Source organism: Temnothorax nylanderi, unplaced genomic scaffold (genome assembly GCF_030848795.1).
Source record: "Temnothorax nylanderi isolate EJ_2023f unplaced genomic scaffold, tnyl_v1.0 TNYL_tig0013_pilon, whole genome shotgun sequence".
Classification (NCBI taxonomy): Eukaryota; Metazoa; Arthropoda; class Insecta; order Hymenoptera; family Formicidae; genus Temnothorax; species Temnothorax nylanderi.
The window spans coordinates 1,976,384-1,988,098 of record NW_027249075.1 but is presented as its reverse complement, the minus strand read 5'-3'; the positions used below and the strand labels follow the sequence as shown (position 1 = coordinate 1,988,098).

The 11,715-nt window shown below is 40.6% G+C and overlaps 2 protein-coding genes across 2 annotated transcripts; one reads left to right on the top strand and one right to left on the bottom strand.

Annotated features, from left to right (window-relative positions):
- The first annotated feature begins 5 nt into the window (after positions 1 to 5).
- LOC139768040 (ADP-dependent glucokinase) lies at positions 6 to 3,653 on the top strand. Its single transcript, XM_071697872.1, has 5 exons — positions 6 to 715; positions 1,186 to 1,473; positions 1,583 to 1,719; positions 1,791 to 2,239; positions 2,471 to 3,653. The coding sequence occupies exons 1-5, from the start codon at positions 384 to 386 to the stop codon at positions 2,711 to 2,713; spliced, it is 1,449 nt and encodes a 482-aa protein (XP_071553973.1). The 5' UTR covers positions 6 to 383; the 3' UTR covers positions 2,714 to 3,653.
- LOC139768033 (uncharacterized) lies at positions 3,649 to 11,627 on the bottom strand. Its single transcript, XM_071697853.1, has 9 exons — positions 11,461 to 11,627; positions 10,281 to 10,597; positions 10,032 to 10,166; positions 9,373 to 9,538; positions 9,064 to 9,242; positions 8,612 to 8,989; positions 8,087 to 8,192; positions 6,837 to 6,955; positions 3,649 to 6,551 (listed from the first exon to the last, which is right to left on the bottom strand). The coding sequence occupies exons 2-9, from the start codon at positions 10,578 to 10,580 to the stop codon at positions 4,329 to 4,331; spliced, it is 3,606 nt and encodes a 1,201-aa protein (XP_071553954.1). The 5' UTR covers positions 10,581 to 10,597; positions 11,461 to 11,627; the 3' UTR covers positions 3,649 to 4,328.
- Positions 11,628 to 11,715: the final 88 nt, after the last annotated feature.

Genomic DNA, 11,715 nt, shown 5'->3' with positions numbered 1-11,715 from the left:
AATTGCCAATATAAGATATTGCAATATATTACATTTTAATATTTATAATACTAATAATAATATACAATTATATTAATAAAAACACTTTTTTTGTGTATATACATTATACAACTCCGAAGTGCAATTTGACGATCCTGACAATCGTAATAAACAGATATCTAGATATGATGTGATTGATCGGAGGAAATTTTCAAGTGGCAAGCTATCAACGACGCCTAAAATTTGTACACGTATGTAGATTTCACGGTCAATTGTATGGCATTTGCGCGTTCAACGTTTAGCGTTGGAGGGAGGAGGAGAAGTTCAGAGGTTGGGTACGAAAGGAGGTTAGGATTCGGAAACGTTTCTCGTGAAGCCGAATCCATTGTGCTGGCAGGGTCAATATGGGGTACAAAAAGAGGTTAGGATTCGGGACGTTTCTCACCGTGCTGATCGTCCTGGCGGCGATCTATTACCGCAACGTCGACGACGGCCTGCAGAAACGACTGCTGGCTCTGTTGCACGGCCTCGAGAGGCTCGAGAGCAAGCACGTCATCACCAGGAGGCCGAAAGTCGCCATAGGTTATGGCGTGTGCACCGACGTCTTCATCGACGCGAGACAGTTGCTGAGATACTCGGATGAGATCGGCCGACCTGAACACTTCGACGAGATCAACACCGAACTCGAACTGCTCAAGAGCTTCGCCTATTATTTTCGCCATGGAGCCGCGGCCGAGTAAGATTTGTCCGAATTCTGTCATCGTTTTGACATGGGATGTTCCACATGTAGCAGAAAGCACATTGCTTAACGATTAAATATAGTAATTATTAGGATATGTTAATTATTTTAGGTATATTAATTATACCTATATAAGTCAATTATATTTGATAAACTCTGATTGATTGACAATTGCATGAGATGTATTATAAAAAGATGTTTAGCATTAGAGGATCTGTACCATGCCATTTGATTGATAAAATTATTCTGCTAAGAGAACGGTTCGAACATCTCATTGAGTAAATATATTAAAACTGCAATTAGCTTTTTTTCGGACAAGTAGGATGTTTCTATTTACTTAAAAACACTTTACATGATCATCGAAGTTCATTATGTTACTTCTAAATCATCCTATGTCATATATTATAATCACACACAATTCTAATTCTTATATTTATCACATAGTTAATGGAAATTTTTGTCTATAGACGCTACATGGCAAACAGAACTTTATTCGACGAATTGGTGTCGAAAGCACGCTCGTTTCCCTCGTCTTACTCGACAATCGGAGGAAATGCAGCAGTTATGGCGATGCGATTCGCGCAGGAGGGATGCGACGTGACTCTCGCGGCTAAAATGACCAGATCCTTACACCAGATGTTTCCGCAGGTGATAAATATAGTAGGCGGCGAGGTGAAACGCGATGATATTCACCTCATCATGGAATACAAGTATGGTGAAGTGTGGGGCCCTTATTCCAGCGCGAGAGCAAACAGGTACTGATGATAATAAAGTAACATATAAAAGTAATAACAAGGTAAATGCATGATCAAGTAAATAATGCAAACCGATGGGGAACTGCATACTTTTGCACTTTTTTCCCAGATACATCGTTCACAACGACGTAAATAATCCAATGATTAGCTCATTCAATGCCTTCGACAAAGTCCTGGGGACTTATGATCCCGATTTGTTAGTAGTCGGCGGTCTCCAGATGATGGACAATTATCCATTTCAAGAAGGTGGGTTTTTGTCACCGAACATATCCATTATATGTTAAATGAAATATCTTCACATTCATGTAATTTTACAGATAAACGCAAGAATCTGCTGATGAACGTAAAGAAACAGATGGTGGAACGTTCGAGCTCTACCAGAATTCATTTCGAGATGGCCTCGTTTGCCGAGGATAAATTGCTCTTCGAGCTGTGCGACCTGGTGGTTCCCTTTGCCGATAGTTTGGGAATGAATGAACAGGAGATAGCGAATCTATACAATACCATGTATTATGGTAATATCTCATTAGTGGCCAACTCGACTCCGCGTGTCGCAACGGTGTTAGATCAGATGAGAACGTTGTTCAAACTCATACGTCTGAGAGGCAAGTCGATCGCAAATTCTAGAGAGCTCACGAGAGTTCACGTGCACACGCTGGCGTACCAGGCCATATTCACCGTCAAGGATTCCGTTTGGAAGAATACTATGGCCGCTGTGGCTAAAGCATCGCTGACTGCACATAGACACGTATGTGCATCGAGTAATGTAAGTCGTTCAGATATATGAATAACTTATAAGAACGATTCATAAATATTTTACCGTTTCCAATATTTGATAAATTATAATTATCAAATCCGCAACTTTCTTTCGAATGGAACATTAGAAATTATTAAGATACACGTATATGGCACTTATTTATATATTAAGATGCTCCGTATACGTGCAATAGGTCGTCATACGCGTTCGATGATATTAAAATTATTTTGTCTTGTGCAGGTCGATGTGAAGAAAGCGACGCTGATCATGGACGACAGTTTTTCGACGTCAATCGTTGACGGTACTCGAATAGCATTGAACATCGACAAGCCGGTATCTTGTTGGGACGAGATACTGAAGGTGGAGCAGGAAGATATTTCTATTCAGGTGTGCGTCGCTCCCGTGTTGGTTTGCACGCAAGCTAGTCAGACTGCAGGCGGCGGGGACAACATTTCCAGCGCAGGCCTAGTACTTCAAATCTAAATGGATTCATCGATACGACGGGATCGTTTTACTACACCGCCGTGTTCGCATTACGAATTAATAGCTCTCATTCATTTGCATACACGTAGACGACGAACAGAAAACCTAAAGTAGGCCTTTAATCACGTTTGTAGCACGTGAGAATCTACATTGGTTTTTACATTCCATTTGAATTCAAGAAAGATAGAGACTGGGCACATAGGACTAATTACGAATTGCTAAACTATATAAAGCACGATTTAATCCTTTTATGCACTCGGGTGCGTTTTATCGAATTGTGACGCTTTGCCTAATATACGATTATCGATAATGATTTGGTACTATCGTCAATGTTCGCGAACATTGCATTGTTATTCTCGCATTTATAAACTAATTTTAATCGAAAGTTCATTCCGATATTATATTACGTAAGCTAATCGATGCTGTGGTAGAATTAAGCGTTTTTACAAGAACACTATTAACGAAATCGAAAATCGTGAGATTTCCTGAGTACTGAAAACTTGAGTAGAAATGAATATTCAACAATTAAATAGTGCCATGTGATCAATATTTCAATAGCGATAGTTTCAACACAATTTCGCAGCAATAGATTCGTAATCATCATATATTAACTTTGAAAAGCAGAGGCAATGTGATATTATCTTTAGGAATCGATCATAAGACTAAACTTAAAGAAACAGAGAGAAAGACAGAGTGGTTCTTTAAAAAAAGAAAAAGAATTATTTAATCTCGGGAAATGTCGCAATGTTAAATGTTTTCAATATTACGATTTTACATTCCACTGTTCAAGTCTGTTATCCTTATATAGAAACTCGACGTGAACATTTCTTTTACATTTGAAAGTGTATTGTACATATACAGCGTAAGCTTGAAAGTTACGGATATTTGCAATATCAAAGATATACATTATACAATATCAATGTTGATACACAATATGAAAGTTGCATTTTTTTTTATTGATATTACACCCATCTCGTTTTACTTTTTGACTTATGTATCGATAACATAACATTCCATAACGTCATTCAGATTTATCGATTTTCAACAAATGCTTTTTATATAACTCTTATTAAGAAATAGACGAAGTTCAAAACTTATCGTACGTCAATCGTTGCTGTCGCTGATATTCAGATGTGATATTGATTGTGCAATAATATATCATGAATTCTACAAAAAAAAAATAAAACTGACGAAAATATCTTATCAAACGAAGACAGTTACTGTGTTAACGAGATAACAAACATTACAATCTAGCGGACAATTTGTAAATTCTACTGTATATCGTTAAGTAATCTTTACAGACCATACGCATCGCTGCTGCCAGACTTATGCGCGATTCGTGATTCATGGCGCTGGCTTTACATTCACAGTATTTCCGGATTACCTATCGTAATTGCTTTCTTTTTTTTCCTTTTTTTTCATCACATTCGACTTTAAAACACGTGAGAAATAGGTAGCGATAAAATACTTTTCAGATGTCATCGAAAATGAAGGATAAATGGATCAATAACAGATTAATCTTTCCTATCGTGGCATAAGAATTTTTTCTGCATGTGAATCACTAACAGGAGCGCCATACATCGATATAAACCCATAGATATATCGCGAGAATGATTTACAAGATCGTATCCCCCTCGTCGATGCCCAACATACGAAGATCATCGGGTCCAGGTTGTGTGTCCGCTTCTGCCTCTTGCATAATCTCGGGTGGTGGTTGATCCATGTATTCAGGACCGTATCCTACGCAGCCCAACATACTGTACATCGAGGAATACATGATGTTCGACTCCTGTTGGTTCTGTTGTTGCTGTTGCTGCTTGGTCTCCGCGGTCTCCTCCTTTGGAAAGATTATGTTGAGAGCCTCTTGTAGATCATCCGGCAATGGAATGCTCGGGTCTGCCGAACGCTTCTCCGATGGTTCCGGTATATCAGCCACCTCGGAATGCGGTGGCACCACAGCGCCCGAGTCTACTACTGTCGGTATCGGTGGCGGCGGATTCTGATTTTGCACGAAACTCGGACTCGCTATCGGTGGTGGCTGCGTCATGAAGGGAGCAGGCGGCACAGCTTGACGAGGCGGGAATCTCGGTGGTGCCTGAACGAATGGTGGCGGTGGATTCGATATGAACGGCGGAGGTGGTCGATTTGGCGTAAAATGCGGCGTTGGTACCGGTGGCGGTCTATTCTGCGCTGCGGCTTGCTGTTGCGGGCCCGGGGTGAAACTGGGCGGTGGTCTACTCAACGGTGGCGGTGGATGCGGGGGTAACGGTAGTTTCGACACGGTCGAAGTTTGCTGCTGCTGCTGCTGCTGTTTTTGTTGCTGTTGCACTATCGGCTGCTCCTCTATGACTGTTTCCTCGGACTGATCGTCTATCTCCATGTCAACCACCTGCGGGGTCGGCTTGCTCTCATTCAGCACGGGCGGTGGCGGTGCCACTAGAATCTTCATAGGCTGATTGCTAGTTTTATTTGCCAGTGGAGTTGTAGTGCTGCTGCTGTTATTAAAGTTCAGCGGGGTAGCTAATTTGGTAATGTGCGCAACACCAGGTGGATTGATGATTTCATTAGGTACCTTCGGCGTATCCTCAAACTTGCTTTGCTGGTAGGGCAACGGAGCTACCTCCTTCTCCGGTAACTTCGGCTCTTCGGTCTTCTTCTTGAACAGAGGTAATCTGCCAATGAACGGTAACTTGCCCTTGGCCGCCACTTGCGGCGCGGATTTCTTGCCCGGGACGGCACCTTTCTTTGACTTCGAATCGCTCGACTTCTTGTCGAATTTGGACTCGTCGTTCGATGAATTGTCATCTCCCCGCCTGTCTTTGCTGTATTTATCGTAGCTCCTCTTGGGGCTGCTGTCGCGCCAGTTTCTATCGCGCCTTGGAGAATCGTTGCTGTCCCTGTCTCTATCCCTCTTTCGACGATCGTCATAGTAATCACGATCCCTATCCCTATCCCTGTCTCTGTCCCTATCCCGATCTCTATCGCGCCGACTTCTTCTCTCGTATCTGCTATATTTGCGATCGCGATCATCCTTGTAACGATCTCTGTCGCGGTCCCTGTCCTCCTCTTTCTCCACTGATTTACTTTCGGGTGGCTTCACCGTCATGTTCACTTGCTGCTTAGTCCAGAATCCCATGTGCGGCTTCGGCATCTCTTCCGGTTTTGGCAACTCGATCGGTTTATTCGTCGTGATCGGCTGTGACTGCTTCTCCTCTTCCTTCTTTATCCAGAAAGGCTTAGGTGGCTCCTTCGGGCCCCAAGCCTCCAAATCTTCTGATTTCTTCGAATAGATGTCTTGACGTAAGTCCTCTTCCTCGTCCTCCATCTTATCTTGATTCACCTTGCGACTTTTCATCTCTTCCTCCTGTTTGGCTTTCAATTTGTCCCTGATCGAATTTAAGAGTTGTCTGTCGTCCGCTTCTGCCGGATGTTGCTCGGGCAGCGGTAATTGATTTATCTGTGGCGGTGCTTTCGACCAGTTATGCCCTTTCAATTTTATACGCTGATAATCTATCTCCTCATTCAGAATTGCCTGCGTGGACGCTTTCATCTTATTTCGCATTGCCACGCGTATACTCTTGGTGGTATCCTGATCGGATTCTGTATCGGAATTATCTGATTCACTCGACGAATCACTAGCGCTGCTTCTATTTCTGCGTTTCTTGGCTTTCTTCGATTTTTTCTTATTCTTCTTCGATTTCTTCGATTTTATCGGAGGATCATCATCCTTCTGTTTTTGCAATTCCAACTGTATCTGCTTGTGTTTATCCTCGGAGAAAGCCTTCTCTCTATCGGCCATCCAGTCAGTTTCCCAATGCGGATTTTGCTCCACGAAGCGCTGTAACAATACATTATTCAATTTAATTATTTGCATCAAACATATGGTATTTATGTAAAAAAAAGGAATTGTAAAAAATCACCTTTTTACTAGATTTATTTTAAATAATTGCTTTAAATGACTATTTTTTAATAACTTTAAATAATTTTTATTATTTATAAAAATTACTTAAAAAATAATTTATAATTGTAATACTGTTTTCAATTTTATTTTACAAGTAAGATAAATCTTTTGCTCTAATCCAATCATTGTTATTAAGTATTATCTATGACAAAAATCACTTACGGAAAAATTCTCGGAATGACGTTTAGACTTCAGATGCAGACTAGCACAATGAAGATCCCCTATCCAGGAGTCGCAAAGTTTACAATACCAGGCGGTTGCTGCGCTGAAGAACTGTAGCCCTATAATCAAACAATCCTGCAGTTAGCATTATTTAAGCTTCGAAGCGGATAAGCATTATAAGTTCATAAAGAATGACCTTATATTCTGCCACGACACATTCATGTCACTGAAAACAAAAATAATATATTAAAAGATGTTCGATATAAATCGCCGATTATATTAAATTTCCTTGTGTATTCCCACGATGATCTGTAGAAAAACAAAAAGGGAAGAAAGGAAAGAAAGAATCAGTTTTATTTCTCAGATATGTTATCAATACACGATACAAATAATAATGCATGTATAAATATATATACAGATAAATTAAAAATACATTATATTTTTTTATGAATATATTGCAACTGCTTATTTTTAATTTAATCCCAAGATTTAAAGGCTTTTTCATTGAATATATGACTTGTAACGTGACAATTATATATCAAGTTTATATGAATTGGCACTTGCAGTATATTTTACAAACAGTTAATACAAATGTTTTTTTTAAATAAATTAATAATATTGAAAAGATAATACACATTTTCAATATAAATCATAGTCGTAACTTTCTTCGCGTAACTTCACCAAAACTTACACATATGTGCAAGTTTATAAGCAACAACACAAAAATGCTTTATATATATTATCTTATGTCATTACTTTCTAAGTAATGCACTCCACGGTGATAAGATCTTAATAGATCTAGTCCAGAAGATAGCTAATCACCCTAAATTGTGTAAAACGAAGTGTTGTGGGAAATAAAATTAGACACGTGATCACGATAAAGTGATATTGCCAGAAAGTCGGCTCGGAAAGTGCGCTTCTTGAATCCAGATAAAATCCAATGCATCGCTGTGGTGTTTGCGACATTGCTAGAAAATTTGTAACCGTCAAGATCATCTTGACTTACGCGATATTCGTCATATTCCGATGTATTATATGATACAAATTAGAATTATTGACTTTATAGCATTTTAATCGATATCGTTTGACAGTATCAACGCGTTCGAACGTTCCGACTTATTTGGGATAGACAAATTTTCAAGCAACTCGTGATTGTTGATCTCTTCAATACATACCGAACACCACAGTTATCTGTGCACAAGCTACGGAATTATATTCTATTAGTAATTGCCCACTGTAATTGACCTTACCTTTAATAGGTGTTCTTTTCGTCGGTAGTCCGTGATAATAGGGTACTTCTTTTTCTGTCCCTTCGCCATTTCGCTCATGCCATGGCATGTCAACAATCTTGCGTTCCTATCATATAAAACAGAATATTAAGTAAAAATGAATTTTATATCAGGCGCAAGAAACTCGGTACTCTTTTTTTTTTTCTTTAATAAGTATTGATATATGGTACATCAAAAATGACATTATGTACCAAGTACCTGCTTGTCGTGATTGTTACTGTGTAATATATCATCCAGTTACAAATATAGTTTGAACTACAAATACATATATAGCTTAATTATAAATCAATTTTTTTATCATACAAAACAATATATATGTGTATATTTTTTCGTCTACCTGTTCTCTATAGCAACTAACAATTTGTATTATTTGCACAAGAATCTCTAGATTATTAATTTTCTCTAACATTTCGATTACTTCAGCATCTCCATCTGTCTTATGACGCGCGCGCGCGCGCGATTGTACTGTTCGAAAATATTACTTACTAAACAAGCCTCTTTGTGTTCATTGCTATGTAGATGATTTAAATATTCCTTTGCTGTTTTAGGAAAGATATCGCAGACTTTACACCAATGCATTTCAGGGTCGTAGTGAACGAAATTGTACATTGGCTTGTCCTCCGATGATCTTCTCTCCCTAGTATCTCTTTCCGGTTTGGATTCCTTATCTGAATCGGACGCCGACGATCTGTCGGGCGAAGGAGACTTCCCTTTCGGAAAATCTTCCTTTGGACTCTTCGAACGCTTATTCAATTCTAGCTTAAACTTGCTCTTCAGATCGTCCACGGTAACTTTGTCGCCAATAATACCGGTGAGCATATCGATGACATTGTGAATAGACTTCATTTTATTTTGTATTTCAATCTGCAAAAGCATTGAATTTAGATAAATATTAATCACGAAGGAACTTACCGATAAAAGCACATTGTGTTAATTACCTGCAATTTCTGATTTTCCTTTAAAATTCGATTATTTTCGCGGCCACCCTCCTTGCCTATCTCGTCACATTGCTGACGCAGAATTTCCAGTTCGCGTTGCAACGTAGCAGATTTCTTAACATATTCCTCCCGTTGTTTGGCCAATGTCGCTTTCTGCTGTTTCACCTCAGCTGCAATTGCTGTCGAGTTGAAGAGTTTGATAAAGATCGTGTAAGATACTTGACTTTTATTAGATATGCAAAAATTATTAAGTTAATTAAATAAACAACGTCAATTTGAATCTATTGTAAATAAAAAAAAATTGCTTGCCTTCTTTTTTGACATCCTCAGGCCTTGGTAGGGATGTTACTAAGCCAGAAGAACCGCTGTCAATCGGCCTCGATGATTCTTGTTGCGGTGTCAAAGAAGGAGGCGGCGGTGCTTGCTGGTTGTTATATGACACTTGACTTCCTTGCCAGTTGGGTGGTGGGTAATCCTAACAGAATTAATACATCCAATCGATCTCAAGTCGTTCAATGGCACTCTTATCGACCCTTACCTTTATCGGACGATACTCAAATGAGGACTTTGGCTAATACATGGAAGTCTTGACGATGTAACGATGTAGTCAATATTATGGGTTTCCAATATCAGTGCCAGTAAAATACATAACGCGAATGTTATACTTACTGAGAGATTCACAATATATTGCGATACAGAGAAGTATAATTGTAACGCTCCAAGAGAGCGGAAACGAATATACGCCACCGAATATAAATCATAATCGGTAACGTAGCAGTACAACTATTTCTGAAATGCTTTGCAAAAGTGCGCAATAGTTTTAAGGGACCACGAGTACGTGCTCCAGTATTAGAATATGTATCGTTTTCCAACATTCACATTGTTTTGACACCAGAATCAATTAATCTTTCTTTTTAACGATAAGTAAAGCTAAGAATATATTGATCTGTTTTCTAAGTGCAACTTACACTTCGATAGCCGGCAGGTTGTTGATAACTGTAGTCGTAACCTGGACCTGGACCATAGTTGTAACCGTAATTGTTGTATCCCGGATTGTACGCAGAAATAGGCGGTGGTGGCTGACTCGTGTTCGGTGGAGGTGCCTATAAAGATGAAACACAAAGCGATATACAATAGAGTCAATTAATATAATTAACAGAACACAATTTTCTATCTTATTCATAAAACTACTACCAAGTTTACAAAGCTGTTTATACCTGGTATTGATTATGTACCGCTGGAACATAACCAGTAGAATTGTTCGGATTGGGTACAGAACTTGGAGCTTGAGGTGGAGGAGGAGCTTGTTGCTTCCAATCTTGCGACCTGCCGGAGTCCTTCCGTCTTCTATCTCTGGAACTCGAACGAGATCTTCTGTCTCTGGAGCGAGACCTGCGATATCGGTTCCGTCTTGGTGACGGGGATCGATCATACTTCCTTCTTCTTCTGGCATGCGAGGAATCGTCCGAATCGGCGCTGGGGCTTCTAGGGCCCTTGCGCCTGGATTCAGATTCCATTGCTTACTTCAGGTCTCCTGTAACAACAGAAATATACGCGTTTACATTCGTTCTGCGTCAACGAGAATCGAAGAGTTCGTTAGGAGATAATTTCATTGCTTGCAGGACCAGCTTTAGGGCCGAAGCACATAACATGGCGTAGCGATATACGACGGTCGTAGTCCCCGACCTGACAGATCAGGGTCATGTTCCAAAACTCACTCTAGTTAACTAAAATGCTATAGTGTACGTGACGTAAACTATAGATTTTAGTTACCCAGAGTGAGTTTTGGAACATGACCCAGGATACGCCAAAGCTTGTGCGTTACTTACGTCCACGACTGTCATATGTGCTTTGGCCCTTGCAATATAAATGTCATACTTAAGACAAATCAAAGATTCGCGTGTTTGAATCTTTGACGCCCCGCTCGCTCGTCTCGGGGTCTGCGTTAAAGACGACAAGATCAACGAGTTTTATCTTTCTATTATCTCCTTGCTCCAATATCAAGAGACACGGTAGTGTCTCGCGCCAAGTACACGCGAAGCGAGACCGCACCGTGACTCTTTTACTCGCGACGCGACGAGTTGCGAGTACACGGGATGTTGAGATTCATCACGACGGGAACAGAAAAATCGCGGAACGAGATAAGCCCTGTGATCCAAGAACCGTTCTCACGCGTAATCTCGTCGCAAAATAAACGAAAACGCGAGTCTGATTCTCGACGGCCACCGGTTTATGGATCGACGGCGGCTTCGCCTCGCGACGAGCGTCCGGAGCGTCGAACAACACGCGAAAGTTTCGGGCGTCGTACTGCAGCCATTGCTATCCTCTCGTCGAGAGGACGGGGTGTCGGCACTGTCGGCATCGAGTTGAAAAAACATCACCGACCACGCGGCTCACCTCGGCTCGAAGAGGTCCCTCGCTCGTTCGTTGAATTGTATCGGACGGCGCGCGTTCGATCGAGATTAACACGTAAACGATCGCTGAAAACGAACGCCGATGGCACACCACATGCCGCAACCTCGCTGCCGGGAAGATCACGAAGATCGAAGCGGATCGAGGGAAGAGGGAACCGAAGGGCCTATTCTTTGTAACTCGGCAGCTGAACTGTACGCACTTTTTCACCTTTTCTCTTTTTCTCTCCCACGTCCTAAT